This window comes from Mirounga angustirostris, unplaced genomic scaffold (assembly GCF_029215605.1).
Source record: "Mirounga angustirostris isolate CCGP_5_RB_7025 unplaced genomic scaffold, mMirAng1.0.hap1 SCAF_4, whole genome shotgun sequence".
Taxonomy (NCBI): domain Eukaryota; kingdom Metazoa; phylum Chordata; class Mammalia; order Carnivora; family Phocidae; genus Mirounga; species Mirounga angustirostris.
Window position 1 is genome coordinate 178,989,019 of NW_026991712.1, and position 17,177 is coordinate 179,006,195.

A 17,177-nucleotide genomic window follows, 5' to 3' on the forward strand; every position below is an offset into this window, starting at 1 on the left:
TCGATAGAAGTCAGTCTTCTCACTCTTCAGAACAATTCCCCCTTTTATACAAATTACTTGGTAGAGATAGATATTAGAAAGTACACATTCTCAAAAGGAGAAAGAAATTAAGTTGAAATCACTCAGAAGTCAAATCCCATATAACTACTGTTAATATTTTGGTATCTATCTGTACCTTTTCTTACACAAACACGTGTGTAGACACATATCCTATATATAAAACAAAATAGGAGCATCTGATACTCATTTCACTTAATATTTGAATAATTTTTCTTGTTCCGTCCTTCAACCAGTATATCTGGAGAGTCAGCTCCTCAGCTAAAGATGGGAGGTACATGAAATATTAACAGCCAGTAAGGACTAGTCTTCTCGTGGATGCCCAACAGATTTCTCCAGCTTAACATTTCTCAAACCCAACTCCTGCACTCCTCCCCCAGGCCCATCCCACGCAGGCCTCCCCTGGTCACCAACGGGGCCCCTTCCCTCCTGTTACTTGGACAGAAGACCGGAGTCATCTTCCACCTCTTGCCTCTCACACCCCATGTCCAATCTGTCAGCAAGTCCTGTTGGTTTCGTTTTCCAAATATGCCAGGAATCTGTTTGTTTCCACTTTCTTTAGATTCTCCTCTGAGTCACCATCTCTCTTCCCTGGTTGTGCAACACCCGCCTAACGTTATTGTCTCTCCTGGTCTCCCTGTGGCCTATTCTCAACTAACCACACTGTCTCCTCTAACACATAAAACGGATCATGGCACTCCTCTGCCCAAATCCTGCAAAGACTTCCCATTTCACTCAGAATAAAAGCCGATCTACACAAAGGCCAACAAAGCCCTTTGTAATTTGGCCCCGGATCCCCTGCTGACCTCCCTGTCCTCCTCCTCATTCATCTTGCTCCAGCACCCAGCGTCCTTCTCTTCCTTAAAGCCATTGGCATGTTCCCGCCTTAGGGCCCTGGCACTGGCTGTTCCTTCTGCCTGGAGTGTGTTCCTCCCTGACATCTGCGTAGCTGAGTCCCTCCTTCGCCAACTGCAAGTCCTTCTCAATGAGGCCCACCCGGCTACCATGTCTGAAACCATACTCTCCACACACGGGATCCCCCTCAACCTGCTCATTTTCCCTTTTTCCATAGCACTTCCCATCTTCTAACGTATCTCACACTTGGCTTTTTTCTGTCGAGCCTGGTTCGGTTCACAGATGTATCCTAAGCACCAGACCAGAGCGTGGCACACAGCGGGAGCTCATGGAAACCGCGGAAACCCGGCCATCAGTGTCTGAATACTGAAGCTGCTTTTGGCTTTCACTGTTACAAGGAATATTTTGATGGGCACCCTTGTATATCTTTGTGTACACGTCTTTGTGTACGTGTGTGATTTCCTAATTAAATTCCAAAAATGGAATTGCTGGGTAAATGGCAGGGATCACAAGCTTAATGCATTAAAACTGCTAAGGAGAAGAAACAAATCTATCTGCAGGCTACCTGACTATGACCCTTGGAGTATCTCAAGGGCAGGTTTAAGGAGGAAACTTGGACATCATATGGTCTACTCCCTCATGTTACAAAGAGTGAGCTTCAGAGAGATTACGTGATCCCAGTTCGCAGAGCTGACAGCACTGCAGAACCAGAACCCGAGCTGGATGTTCCAGAGCCAAGTCGAGTGCAGGACAGCATACCACACTGCAGGCATTCCAGGTAACTGCGGAATAGCGTCAACAAATGGAAGTGCTTGTGAAAACTGTGCGAGCAGAAGAGGGAACAGGAATATAGCAGGCACATACAACGCTGGGTTCGGTTTTATGTAAAGTCAGAAGACATATCACCAAGGGACGTCAAGTGGCCACACAGCTAAGGCCCAAGGGTGGAACGACCATGTCCTGAACCCTTTCTAAGTGAGGCAGAGTGGCTAGAGCTTTACATACACTATCACTGCTCATGCTCGCCAATATCCCGAGCGGTCAGTGCTGTTGCCTTCATGTCCCCCGGGCCTGGGAGCTGAGGACAACTGAGCTGGTACCATAGGCAGCTTGCAGCGGAACTGGGGTCGGGACCCACGCCCGCCCGAGTGCGAAGCCTGGCCCCTTCCTGCCTCGGAAGACTGACCTCTTCCACCGTGGGTTCTGAATACCGGAGGGATCAACTTCTTAGAGACTGACTCACCCTAAATGATCTTACACAGACCAGATGCCAATTTATTATCCGATCCCAGGGAGTACACCTGTCTAGTAACTGTGCCATTCAGGGTGCTCTCTGCCAGGTTTCAGGACACACAGGGACCAGAATTAGTAATCAGAAAGGTGGCTGCTGGGCCCAGAGTCGGGATGAGAGATGCAGGCAGTCCTGGAGAGCAAAGGGAAACTGAAAAGATCTGCACTTGTTCACTCTACTCTTCTCCCAGATATCCCTGGGGCTCACTGTCACACCCCCAGTGGGCTGCCTCCTCAGCCAGGCCCTCCTTGTCCGCACAGTTTCAGCCTGTAACCTCGTCCTGGCATTCTCTGGTACCCACCCTGCCTTACCAGGCTACAGCGCCCTTTGTCGGACTCTGTGATTTACTTAGTGGTGTGTACTCACTAGAACATAAGCTCCCGGAGTGCAGGGAGTTTTGCTTGTTTTGTTTACTGCTGCATCCCTAATATCTAGAACAGGTCCTGGCACTTAGTAGGCACTCAGTTAAAAAAAAAAAAAAAAAAACACCAATGAATTAAAAATCAGTATTCACAATCAGATCCAGATTCAAGCCCAGCTCTGTTCCCCATTAGCTGTGTAACTTCAGGCACGTCATTTCACCTCTCTGGGTCTGTTTCCTCATTCGTAAAATGGAGATAAGTTGTTCTGTTGGGACTAAACCACATAACATAAAACAGAACCTAACCCCGAGCCTGGAATACAGTAGGTGCCTAATTAATTACAACTGTTATTATTCAGTATTATTTCATCCAGACCATGGTGAAGCCTGAAACCTAGACTGTGTCTGTGGGGGTGGGATTTTTGCCTCGAGCAGCTGGTCTCCTCCTGCAGAGGGGTATACACACGGCAAACCCTTGCTCTCTCAGCTGTCCTCCCCCCACCTCTCCTGCCCTCCCATCAGTACAGCTTCTTTCCTGGTTAGAACAGAATACAAGTGATTAGGCTTCATTTCTTTTACTTAAATTACCCTCGAGTCCTTACATACATCACCTTCGTTAAATGTGTTTCCAAATCTATAAAGGCCATTTTCTTGGATCATTTCCACAAAGGACTTCGATTGTTACTATCATAATCCCACTTCCAAATTCTGGAGGAATTTTACCTCTCTTCTATATTAACTAGCATGTGGATTAGAATAGAATAAAGAATGATAAATATTTGGTGTTTCAATTGCTGGTATTTTTCTTCCTGAGAAAATATTTAATAAGAATTCAGATCTAGGGGCGCCTGGGTGGCTTAGTCAGTTAGCCATCTGCCTTTGACCCAGGTCATGATCCCAGAGTCCTGGGATCGAATCCCGCATCGGGCTCTGTGCTCAGCATGAAATCTGCTTCTCCCTCTCCTTCTGCTCCTCTCCACCACTGTTGCGCATGTGCGCGCTCTCTCTCCCCATCTCGAATAAATAAATAAAATCTTAAAAAAAAAAAGAGAGAGTTCAGGTCTAACCCTCCCCCTTCCCCACCCAAGCTGGGAAGGAAGAGTGAGAAAAGCTGGTAGTGCTGATATCTCACAGAGACTCCGCCTGGGAAATGACCAGTGGCGGGTGGTGACTTGGGGTCTCTGAGTCACAGAGAACAACACAGTCTCCACTGTCTCCTCCTTTGCCTTTGAATTTTCTACACTTCAAAGTTCAGGGTCCATAAAGCAAGCTCAGGTGGCCAACAACAAGTAAAACTATCCATGTATTCTTATCTTGATTTAGCACAGCTTGGCTAGAGGACAGACGGACATGCCCCAAATCCAAACACACAGGAGTAGTGAATTTAAAAGGAAGGCAAAGCAGATGCGACCTTTTTCAGAAACATTTGATTTTGATATGGATTGTTGTTTCTGGCTAATTTGCAGATCCTGGGTAATTAAAAACACTAACATTTCCTTCTCTTTTTGAGGTTGTAAGAAGTCTTCCTCCCTTACAGTACTCAATGTGTCCATGTCGTACCTCTATTTTGAGGTACCAATGTGTATTGCACCTTTTAGGGAAATTCTTTTTCTCCTTTATAACATAGGCACATTCATTTTTTTTTTTTAAAGATTTTATTTATTTATCTGAGAGAGAGAGAAAGAGCACAAGCAGGGGAGCAGCAGAGGGACAGGGAGAAGCAGGCTCTCCGCTGAGCAGGGAGCCCAATGTGGAGCTCGATCCCAGGACCCTAGGATCATGACCTGAGCTGAAGGCAGATGTTTAACCAACTGAACCGCCCAGGCACCTCTAGACACATTCATCTTTGTTTCAAGTTTTGCATATGTCTTTTTTTTTTTTTTAAGATTTTATTTATTTGACAGAGAGAGACATAGCGAGAGAGGGAACACAAGCAGGGGGAGTGGGAGAGGGAGAAGCAGGCTTCCTGCGGAGCAGGGAGCCCGATGTGGGGCTCGATCCCAGGACCCTGGGATCATGACCCGAGCCAAAGGCAGATGCCCAATGACTGAGCCACCTAGGCGCCCCACAAGTTTTGCATATGTCTTTATTTTTTTTTATTTTTATTTTTTTTTTAGTTTTGCATATGTCTTAAGGAATGTACAGTGCCAGCTGGAGGAATAGGCCACTGTCGAATCTGACTAAACACAAACACATCAATAAAGAAATTAAAAGATGCAAAATAATGTGAAACGGAACAAAATCAAGGATATGAAACTAAAGCAGATTTTTTTAAAACCAGTATCTAGGTAGACCCTTTTCCTAGACAGTGTAACACTGTTATATACTTAACAATTCCTTAAAGGAGAGAAATTACTCCTTCTTTTAAAATAAGAAGTCATGGGGCATCTGGGTGGCTCAGTCGGTTAAGCGCCTGACTCTTGGTTTTGGCTCAGGTCATGATCTCAGGGTCGTGAGATCAAGCTCCGTATCAGGCTCCATGCTCAGTGAGGAGTCTGCGTGAGGTTCTCTCTCTCTGCCTCTCCCCCTGCTCATGCGCTCTCTCTCTCTCTCTCTAAAATAAATAAATAAATCTTTTACAAAAAATAAATGAGAAGTCATGGTGAATAATCTGCAGGATTGTTCAAATTGGGTTGCCCTAAAATGGTATTTGATTTTAAGACATGTAACCTCCTTGACACCCTGGTCGCTGTCTGTACCCCTCCCCGTGCGCATGCAGAGCACTGTGATAATTCACCTGTGTCTCCCACCTGAGTCTGCTGATGCAAGGACCACGTTTTACTGATTTTTGAAGCCGTGCAGCATGGTGGTTGAGTGTGACCCCTAGAGTTGTGCTCTTGGGTCTGTATCCCAGCACTTCTACTGGTGGCTAGTGTGACCTTGGTTAGTCCCTTACCCTTCCTGGGCCTCGGTTTGCTCATCTGGAAAACAGGGATAACAACAGTCTCTCCCTCACTGAGTTGCTCTGGGGATACAGACAATCCTCACAACGCACCTAGCACAATGCCAAACCACTGAAAGGCTCAATAAAAACTATTACAACTTATACGTTAATGTCTAACATAGTACTTGGTTCATCAAGAACAGAGTGTGAAATGAGAACATGAATTCTTCCTCATCCTCTGCTTACTCCTGTAGCGCTTATTATTCTGTAATTACGAATGTGATTCTGTACTTGCAAATGTCAGGTGTGTATTCTCTGGGTACATCTTTTCTCTTCAGCTCAACAGTAAGCTCCTCAAGGTTGAAGGCAGCGCCTACTACTCTGGCCCTTCTCCCCAGGGCGGCTGTCCACACACGTGGGCTGCCTTTGCACACTAGCCGTAATCACGCTGCGTGGCTCTGGATTCCACCTAACCAGCAGCCGCATGTCCCCCCGGGGCAGAACTGTTCTCGTTCATCCACCCATGGCAATCCAGGCATTTTACGTTATTCTGACAGGTCTGAGCTTCCCCAGACCCCTCAGCTGATTTTTAAGATGGTCTGCTCTTCCTTTTTTTTTTTGAGAGAGATTTTTAAATAATCTCTACACAAAACATGGGGCTCCAACTCACATCCCTGAGATCAAGAGTCACCTGCTCCACTGACTGAGCCCACCAGGTGCCCCAGTCTGCTCTTCCTATAGAATAGAAACATTTTTGGCAGGGGGCGCCCTGGTTGCTCAGTTGGTTAAGCGTCTGTCTGCCTTCGGCTCAGGTCATGATCCTGGGGTCCTGGGATCGAGTCCGGCATTGGGCTCCCTGCTCAGTGGGGAGTCTGCTTCTCCCTCTCCCTCTGCCCCTCCCCCTGCTCGTGCCCTCTCTATCTCTGGAATAAATGTTAAAAAAAAAGAAAAAAAAAGAAACATTTTTGGCAGTACCTGCCTTAAAGGGTAGCGCTGCCTCACTGGGACAGGGAAATGGCCATGGACGCTGTAAAGATCTCATCGTGCTGCCACCCAACTATAACCAAGTGGACCTTGACTGTCGGGAATCTTCAACTAATCCAAACGTTCCAAAGAGGAAAATGGTTTATAAACCAAACTAATCTAATACATTTGGTCAAAACCAGCCTTCCAGGGAACTTTGGGGGTGCAGTGGGGGAATGGACTGAACCCTCAGTAAATGTCACTTCTATGGATCTAAATTCAGCTTCTTACATCCTTGTCACTTGAGTCCCGACTTACTATAATCAAACAGCATGACAACCCAAAAGAGTAACAAGATCTTCCATCGTCAAAGATTTAAGGATATTAAAAGGCCATACGGCATGGTGTGCGATGCACGGACTTAGGGCCAGACTACCATGGTTCAAATCCCAGCTTTGCCGAACGCCAACGGTGGGACCCTGACGAGGTTCCCAAAATGAGCTACATGTCTGTAAAAAAAGGGATGACAGCAGCACCTGCCTTGAATGGCTGTTGTTTCATATGCGTTGACAGAATTGTGCTAGGCGTATGGTAAATTCTCCATAAATACAAGCTAGTGTTACTATTTTCATGTCATCATGTGCAGTATGTCCAAACGTAGTTACGATTTAGAACAAGTTCTCAAATCCAGCTCTTCCCTGCGTTCCCTGCCCATCCACTGGCTCAAGTCAGAATGCAGAGTCAATCTTGTCCCCCTCTCTCCTTTTTTCCTCATTCCTCACATTCAGGTGGTCTCCAGGAGCCAGGTCCCTCCAGACTTCCACGATCCTACCTCTCAAATATCTTACCCTTGTCCACCTCTCTCTTCCTTCTGTCCTAGTCTGGGCCAGTGGTTGCTGTCTTGCCAGGGCTGGTGACCTCCCTGCCACTCTTCTAACCTTCTTCAGTCTGTCCTTCAAGCGGCTCTAACAGCTTTCTAAAGTGTAGATACGATTAAATCATGCCTCTACGTGACAATTTTCTCTTGGCTTTATTACGCACTGTAAAATAAAGTCCAGCTTCTTGAGCCTGGACTTTAAGGCTCCTTACTACCTGGTCCCAGCGTGCTCTTCCTGCTTGCTCCCCCTCAGCTACACCAGAGTCACACCCTGCGACCCCCTCTCCCCTGGATGCTCTTTGTGTCTCTGGCTGCCCTGTTCCCTCTGCCTGTAATGTTCCTCCTTGGTTTCCTGCCCATCCAACTTCTAATTACCTTGTGAGACTTAGCTGAATGTAAGTCAAAAGTCAGTGCCTGGTAGCCAGTGAGTTCAAGAAAGTAGACTCCTGTATTTGAGACTGATTTTTAAAAATTTATAAAATAGGTGTTTTAAAAATTTTTACTTTGGTAAACCAGAAAACCTAGTTCATTAGAAATTCCCTAGGGCTCATTTTATGTTTGTGCTTAATATATACTAGAAACTTAATAGATATTTTTCTCATTTAATCTTCGTATCAATCCTGTTGGTTTGACATTATTACACCCATTTTAGAGATGGAGAAATGTGTATTAAGTAATTTGTCCAAGGACACAAAGATAGTAAATGACAGAGCTCAGATCTGAACATTGGTCTGCCTGGTGCTCGCTGGAGTGGCACATGCACTGAACACTGGCCTATGACTCCCAAGCCCAGGGATGGGACACAGGTAACCACCATGCTTTGCTCCTTCACGTTGTTCACCTGGCATGTTTAAAATAGAATGTTGGCCCTAATCTGACTTTGGTGTAAACGCATTGCCTTCCTAACTTACGCGGTGGTTTAACGTTTATGTTCTGCTATTGGGTCTGAATGTCGGCTCCTAGACGAAGGAAGTTAAATAGGTTTCAGTATACCACCTAGTGGGGTATAAAATGCAATTACACTTTTTGACGAAGAAGCTGTTCAACCCAGGGGCTTCCAGCTGATCTCACCCTCTCGTTCACTCATTATGCACCACCAGCAAGCATCTGCTGACTGCCCACCACATGTTTGACACTGTGCTAAACTTATTTCCTCATCTTCTTCCAAGAACTTCTTTACTCAGTCTCACGAAAGCATTTCGGCACACTGGACTGCTTCTGAACCATAAGCTGAAAATTTCTGTTTTAGGATAAACGAACTAATGGTTTTCACTGGTCTGTTCTCTCCAGAGACACCCAGGCTCTTGACCCCTGTGATTGAGTTTGGCCTTTTTTAGTTACTCAAGAATAGGTCTGCTAATACCTATAAAACACAACACATACACACACACACACAATTCAGTAATTCCAACTTTTCAGAGTCATTAAAATAAATACCCTGTCTGGATTGCTGGCATTTTCCTGGCACTAAGTGGTAACCATGAACACAGGAAGGGCTAATCTGTGATCCAGAGTGGTAACCCATGACCATGAGTGTTATGGACAGAGCTGAAGTCCTCACCCCCAGTACTTCAGTATGTGACTGTATTTAGAGATAGGGCCTTTAAGGAAGTAATTAAGTTAAAATGAGGTCGTTAGGGTGGGCCCTAATCCAATATGCCTGGTGTCCTTGTAAAGAGATTAGGACACAGAAAGAGAGAGAGAGAGATACCAGAAACATGCACATGGAGACACAACCATGTGGACATGCAGGGAGAAGGCGGCCATCGGCAAGCCAAGGAGTGAGGCCTCAGAAAAAAAGAACAAACATGCCGACACCTTGATCTTGGACTTCTAACCTTGGGAGATGTGAGAAAATACAGTTCTGTTGTTTTGTGGTATTTTGTTATGGCAGTTCTAGCAAATTCAATCATATTGTTGAGAACAATCTGCAGATCCCACCAGCATCAAAACTGATGCCTGAGAGCTGCTCTGTTCAACCAGTAATTTTTAAATTTCTCCTATGTACTAGGCCCCCAACTAGATGTTAGGAAACTATACATATAAGGCTTCAACTTCGTAGTGCAAAATGAGAATGGCTGACACATTTCTTCCTCTGAAAATGTGTCCCTGGAAAAACCCCAGTCACCATGAACTTGTGAAGAGAAATCTCACTGTCCCTTCTCCCCAGGAGCCCATAAAATTCAAGACACAAAAGCTACCTTCTTCTATAAAGACACCTTCTAGCAAATAAAATTATCTTACCCAATCCTTCCAGTTCTTGAACTACCTCTTTCCAAACAGGCTCGATGTGGATACAGCTAAAGCACCAATCTGAGGTGATCTTGATGAGGTAGGGTTTCTTGAAGCTATCTGGAACCACCTCATTCACGTAGTGTGAGAAGTGCAATAAATACTTCTCATCAATGGAGTCCCGCCGCTCTGAATTAAAAGGGAAGTGAAAAAAGGACTCATCAAAGTAAAAATTCTCATGGAAATGCCGGAAGCGATATTCCCGCTGTTGCGGCTGCTTCTGGTAGCCCTGGTTCTCTCCGGCATCTCCATAGTGATCGTAATTGGACCTCTTTTCTTCATTGGAAAGAATCTATAAGGAAAGACAACAATAGGAAATCTGTGAAATGGAAAAAGTTTCACCCCAAGGACTATCCTGTGAGCAGCACGGAAGACACAGGAAGAAAAGAAATGTTTAAAGCTATAGCACGGCTCGACATTCCGCATGCAGTCTCCGACATGCCAGGAAGCTCCTCTCTCAATAGAAACGTTCAGTATTTCAAGACCGAAAGACTGCAGTCCTTCAGATATTCGCGTTCATCTTGGCTTTAGAGATTTTGAGTTCTCAGAGTACTCGACACATCAGTAAAACAAATAAAACTTAACATAATGTTGACCACAAAAAAATGGCCTAGGTCATGCCACTTAAGTTGGAATAACTCAAACCGAGATAGGAAAAGCTGCGAACACCAAAAAGTCGCCACAGGACTGAGTTCAGTGTCTTGTACGTTGGCTTTGTTTTACTCAGAAATAACTCTGAAGTCTACACTTTGAGAAGCTGTTTTAGGATGATGTGCCATTCTATGAGCCAAGCGCTGTCTCTCGAAGAGCATTACCATACACAAATCAGGAAGCCACGGACTTATCTTTTGTGCACATTCTAGACCAAGCTACTTAAGCTGACCTGTTGGAAAATTGTTGAAAATCTTGTGTTTACATGTACCTGTAACCTTGTGCGACTTTAATAAATACAGGCACACCAGTCTTTCTTTAATAGAAGCTCTAGTATATATGCTGCTGAGGTGAGCATGTGATAAAAGTTCCTACAAAGGAAACAGAGACCTACATTTAGGAATTCTGAGAATTCTACAATTCCAATTAAAGCCTTTAAAATAGGCCAGTTTTTTTGTTTTGTTTTGTTTTTAAGGGCTGAATTATTCAGGCACCAATTTCAACATATTGGATGTGGCTGAATATGCTTTCTCTACCGTCATCTAGAAACTGGGTCAAGGGCATTGGGAACGTGCCCTTTCTGAGAGGTCTTTACAAAACTGGCCACTTAAAAAAATATTTTATCAGAGCTAATGGATGCATCACAAGTTTGACATGATACCTCATAAGCCTTGCTAATTTGGATGAACTTGTCTTCTGCTCCAGGATCTCTGTTTTTGTCAGGATGCCTGAAACACAAACGGGCAGGCAGTGAGCGTGGATTTAATGTTTTACACACAATTAACATCTTGTACACACAGTTCACTACATCTGAGGCAAATGGAAGGCCATTCTGTTAGGACAGTTTCTTAAAAATAAATGGCAGAAGCAATCACTTGCTTCACGTGACCATAATAATTAAGTGAAACTTTGAAACAGGTGTTTCTACCCAAAGCACTTCAGCGGGGCACATTTTCAAAGCGCCAGGGAGTTCGGCAGCATCCCACTGAGGAAGGGTGTGCTGTAGGCATGTCTTTACCTGGTTCCTAAACACTGCTGAAGCTGGTTCCAGGCTAACGACACTGAGCCCTAAGAACCGACTTCTCTTCCCAGGATGGCAGCAACTCATCCCAACGTTAGAATGTTATCAAGGAAGGGATTTCTTCTGACAACTCAGGTAGACACAGGAAATAGCTCTCCGATACGGCGTGAATTCATTTAAGTGTCAACCATGTTCCAAATAGCATTTGGCTGCTGATGTTCAAATGAGAACATTTCAGTTTCATTATTGCTCTGCTTGTCCCTTTTTGCCTAAGGTGGCCTTTTACCTGTAAGTGGATAATGATTTCCAGGCCCCATGTTTTAGGAGGTGAGAAAAATCTACAGTTTATGCAAAGTGATTTAAACTTCTGTTACAACTAATGTTTGCTATTTTATACAGCTGACAAGTAACTGTATCCATTTGCGGTCATACGTTATTCTGTAATCTGCCTGTGCTTATGCCAATTTCCACTTTGGAGATTTTTAAAGTCCTGGAAAGTAGGGGCTAGGTTTTACTTCCTTAGGATCCCCCCAAGACCTAAATCAGTGTTTTATACCAACTGATTTTTCAACGTTCTTTTTGTTAAGAGACTCTATTACAGAGCCTATTCTTCATGTAACCACTTCTGCTAACTTTTAGTAAATTTCCTCTAGCAAAGGTTCAGGAAAGAGAAACAATCCACCTGGAAGCAAATGACTACTAAAAACAGCACCAAGTACACTGGAATAAAGAAAATTTATGACTTGATCAGCTTATTCTGGCAGGAACATGTTTGAATGAATTATACCACATATTCTGATTTCTCTAAAAATAAACTGAAAATGGCTGGCTGTTGAATTTAGACACCATTCCTCCCTTAACTATTTAGTTCTCATTATGGATATTGGTGAGAAAAAAAAATGTCAGCTGGGTATAATGAAAATAGTATGACTTAAGGAAACAAGATGGGGGTTCCAAAGCATGTTTCTGGATGACAAAAAAAAAAAAAAAAAAAGCGTTTTAAATATTCAAACTTAGGCTAAAGGCTGAAAAGAGAGAAATGATGCATTCACACAAATGAAGATTTAACATACAGAATGTGGTAGGGGAAGAAGGATTGGAAGGGGCTTTTGAGGAGACCAAACCAAGGGGAGGGCTGTGAGGGTGGCTGGGTTAGAACCACAGATCCTGACGCAGACAAAACCAAGGCCAGAGAACAGGGGAAACCACAAGACAGTTTCAGGTTATAAGGGATATTTTCCTAATTGCAGGACACTACCACAAGGTGGCAAACGTGTAGAAAAAAGGATAAATCCAGCTCTAGGAAAGAACTGCCCAATACTATTTTCAGTGTGTAGGAAACACGTCACCGACCGCAATATGATACACGTCCTTTAAACCTGGAAATGAAGAAAATACTGTACTTGGTATCTACTGGCTGTAGAAAAAGTAATACAGAAAAGTCATAGACAAATCGTCTTACTGTTCCAGTGACTGACCATGTTATACCCATTTGTTTCCTATCAAGTTTTAGGACGCCTCTTTCTTGGGGTGTGAGGGTGTTTATTTTGCCAATGTAGATGACAACAGAAAGGCGCCTATGTTAAAACTTAATTATTAGGAGAGAAACATAGCTTTCCTGAGAGAAAAAAGTCACTTGAAATGGTTTCACCAAAGAAGGAGAAAGCTCTTGAGAAGCTTAAGAAACATTACTTCGTAGTAAAACCTAGCAGAGGAGAGTTACAAACCCAATTCAATGATTAACCACTTCCCCCGGCTGCTGTTCATTCCGAAAAGTCAAACTGGCTATTTTCAGTGCATATGAAGCCATCATGAAGTGAAACCAACGATTTTAGGGATAAAACCCTGCCATAGCCAAACGGCGACAAGGAATAACACAGTGAAAATACAAAGGTGAAGTAAAATTTTAGACTTTCCCTGGATGATACTCTCTATATTTCTAAGGTGATGAATGACTCCTAGAGAGAATCTAATTAAGGAAGAGAAGCATATGACTCATTTAATTAATAGCATAACACCCTTTTCAGCTCTGGAAGACAGAAAAGACAAAGCTGTACATTTTAATAAATCCCACATACTCAAGCGATTTCTGCTTTTAAAATGTTGCCAAAGGCCAGTACCCTGTCCAAAAGAATGTTGCTACCTTATGGATTTATTGCAGATTTATGTATTTTGCTTTGAATATAAAGAGGCAAGAGTTTGAAACGATTTTGCTGTAAAGAGAATCCCTGGAAAGGGGCCACACATAATCAGATTGTGTTTTTAGTATCGAATTCTGGATTCTCTGTGATTGGAGTTTGGTTTAAAATATTTATGTATTCAAAACATTGTATTTTAAACTATATTTTACCTTTATCGCAACCAGCTTAAAACTAAGTTACGTCCTTCACTGAAGAATAATGGTGCCAGGCAGAGTCATGCACAGCCTGCAATGTCATCTGCATGGGGAAGCTTTGCTTCCGCCTAGCTTCCTGCCCGCCCCAACACTAACCCACTCAGTCTTACGTCTGCTCAGACGTGTACGTGATTAGAAAATAAAAAAAGGAATAAACTACCTATTGGCACAGAAGGTCAAGCTACAGAGCCCAGAAGTAATACTTAGTAACAGTGAGCCTAGGTTTCCCCACAGGTAAAAGAGGGATAGCATATCTCCCTCATAGGGTAATTATAAGGTGTAAATAAGATAAAAAGCATAGAACCTGGAGCCTAGCACGCAGTAGGTGCACAACGATCGGTCTCATCCCAAACCTGCTTTTATTATCTATGACTGGCTCCCCCAGCTTCTAGTCACCAGTGCCCTTCCCATCCTTTCCCCTCCTGCTGCTCCCCTCCAGCTATATGATCCAGATACTTCTACTTCTTTGGCATGTCCAAAGCATCGGGGGAAAAAACTGACGATGTCTGTCTGTAAGTTTTAAATTCATTGCTATCCTGCTAATTCACAAACACTTGTATACTCTTTAGCAAATACAAAACTTATCTAGGTAAAATCATGATTTTTCTACAGGATGATTTTTAAGAGTAATGTACTCAGTTCCTGAATATTGTAAAATTGAGGGCAAAAACCTCTTACTCTAAATTTTCTTGAAAGCTTAATATTAATAATTTAGAAAACAGGATTGGAGGGTGTTCTCTTCAGCAATGACACTCATAAAGAGTTACTTTATGAATAACACATCATGGGGATGGTTAGCTGATCCATGGTTGACTATTTACATATGTATTTTAAAACTAAAGCCCCCTTTGACTTTAACAGTAAATACGCTAGCAGCATCTAGGGTAATCCTTTAGGCCAAAGAATTCTTAAAAGTGGGTTTCATAGCAACACAGGCTTTGGATCTCATCACTAAAAATTAAAGAATAACATGAACATTAGTTCTCCCCAATAAAGTATTTTAGACAGATACATATATTTATAGAAACAGAGATAAATAAAAGCTAACCATAATTTAGGCTTCATTCCCCTACTAAAACTGCTTAGCTTATATTAAACTGCTATTTCTTTGTTTCACCTACCATTCCCGGGCGAGCTTCTTATAAGCCTTTTTAATATCAGCCTGACTGGCTGTTCGGCTGACCCCTAGGACTCTGTATGGGTCAAAATCCAACGCAGACAGAATTTGCAGGATCAGAACCAGAACTATCAAGAACTGCCAGGAAATGCTCAACTTTTTCACTTCCATTTCTCTTCCTTTCCAGAGCTGAAATGATCGAAGAGGCAGTAAGTTTCAGTGGTAGAAACCTGGAGAGTCTTGCTTTTTAGATAAAGGGATAAGATATATAGATGAAAAATAAAACAGACAAACTCTATTTGGCAGGAAAAGTGTCAATCTGTTTGACCAGGTCTTTTAAAATCAACAATCTTGCTACTATTTTTGAATATATCATACATAAGAACTATAATAGATGAAAAGATGAGCAGTAAGAATTAACAGCAACTTTCCAGACTCCTTGGATTAGAAAAGCTCTAGAAATGACTGAAAATGAATGAGATGAAGAAATAATAAGCAAATGTGGGAAAACATACATAGGAAAATCAAGGCAACTACATCTTAAATACACTGTTTTACTTATTCTGACAATAATACTTTAAATTTAAAAATACGTGGCTTAAGAACACTTCACTGAGTACAGGCTAAATAAATTCATGAGACTGTAAGATTTGCCAGGTGCAAAACTATGAAATTCAATAGCTGTGACATTCTTGGGGTTAAATAAGTACAAGTAGGAAAGTGATATACTCTAAAAAAACAAAAACGGTTATGACATTGTGTACCCCAATTCTATTCTCACCACACCCACTGGACCAAGAAAATAGGGACGATGCTCTTTAACCATGAGCAATATGGTTATTATAAATGGAGACCAAAGATGAGGAAAAACTGGGGAGAAAAAATTTAGTTTTCCACGTGAAGGGAGATTAACGGCAAAGGCTGTGGACCAGGCAGGGTCTTCAAATGTTAAAGATCCATGTCTGGTGAGTGCAGTAACTGAATTCACTGTGGGTTCAGAAATAATCCTGGTTGGTTAATGAACAAGGTAGTGCTGTATTGCACGGACCTTTACAGTACAGAATTATGACCTTTGTGCTAACATACGGTGAATTTTCAAGGGTCATTATTTATCTTGACTTTTCATGAATTACTAAAGTTTTAAGGTTCAAGCGTCTAATGCGACACCTTACTTAAGGAAGGCAAAGCTGTAACAGCGGTGGATTTTGACAAGCGGAAGTCTAAACAGTGCGTGGGAGTGCTCACGAAATTGACTCATTTGATTTCCAATTTTTAGGACTGCATGCATGCTGAACAAAAATCCTAAAACAATTCAGTTTCTTCCTTGTTAAGGCAACCTATAACCTATTCTGCCCTATAAAACACGTACAGAGCGCTAAAACTCGGGAAGGTGAGGTAGCTACTGGTTAAGCACACAGGCTCTGGAAACAGAGTCATATTGGGATCTGCCCTCCACCACTTTATGACCTTGGGCAAGTTAACTTAAACTTGCCAAGCCTCAGTGTCATTCATAAATGGAGGTGAATAATACCACCTTGAAAGGATCAGCAAGGAAGTTAAATGTATGTAAAGGATTTGCTGAACATAGGGTCAACAGTCAGAAAGTGATACTTATTATTTTTTCTATCACGCAGTGCAATCGCTGCCTTATTCCACCGTGTCAGTCGCCTCCAGTGAGCAGCCAAGAGGCGGGGGGGCTGTGAAGTTCTTTGGCTGGCAGTCTCGAGCTCGACTGTGCCAGCCTCGGGGCAGGAAACCACCTGCCCAACAGGTAGGCTACCGCCCGCGGGCAGTATCCCCTGGTCAGAGCAGCGGCTCCAGGAGGCACGCTCCAGGTCTGAGCTCCCGCCGGAGGTCGCAACCCTCCAAGAGACGGCCGCCTTCCCCGCCGCCCACCGAGAGCCCTGCGCCGGGCCCTGCCGGCTCCCGGTTTTCCCCGGGCCCGGGGGAACCGAGAACGAGGAGGAACTGACGGGAGATCCCCGAGCCTGCCCGGCCCCGCCGCGTCCGCGGCTCCGCGCGTCACGCCGGGAAGGAGTTACCGGGAAAGGGCACCGGCCCAACCGGCTGCAGCGTCCGTGCTCCAGTTAGTCCGCCGGGCCGGAAGCCTCCGCTCCGCACCAGCGCTAGCCTGGACCTCGGGAGGGGAGAGGGGCGGGGACGAACGGGAGAGGTCACGTGACACTTAAAGGCTCGGCTCACCGAAGGCGCGGACTGAACGGGTCGAGGACTTCTACTTTGCGAATCTGTTTTGACCCTTGCTACCTGCCGTCTGCGCGTGGACCTGGCGCGGTTGCCATAGGAACGAGGCGCGCTCTTTGGCTGGATCCAAAGGGATGATCGTGACCAAAGAGGCCAAAACGTGCCTCCTAGAGAGGCAAAGTCGCGATGCATGATGGGATGCCCCAAAGAC

At 43.9% G+C, this 17,177-nt stretch overlaps 1 protein-coding gene across 5 annotated transcripts in view; it reads right to left on the reverse strand.

The window, feature by feature from the left end:
* The window catches only part of DNAJC16 (DnaJ heat shock protein family (Hsp40) member C16), a 39,635-nt gene extending 22,544 nt beyond the window's left edge, over positions 1-17,091 (reverse strand). Inside the window, exons 1-4 of one of the 5 annotated variants that reach the window (XM_064589887.1) lie at positions 16,967-17,091; positions 14,769-14,953; positions 10,893-10,959; positions 9,533-9,872 (exon numbers count right to left, since the gene is read on the reverse strand). In XM_064589887.1, the coding sequence (XP_064445957.1) occupies positions 9,533-9,872; positions 10,893-10,959; positions 14,769-14,935 (574 nt within the window). In that variant the 5' untranslated portion in view covers positions 14,936-14,953; positions 16,967-17,091. Of the gene's footprint in view, positions 1-493; positions 4,446-9,532; positions 9,873-10,892; positions 10,960-14,768; positions 14,954-16,737; positions 16,917-16,966 lie in introns of those variants that run through there. The other 4 variants (XM_045898637.3, XM_064589888.1, XM_045898639.3 and 1 more) reach the window with 4 other exon arrangements.
* Positions 17,092-17,177: the final 86 nt, after the last annotated feature.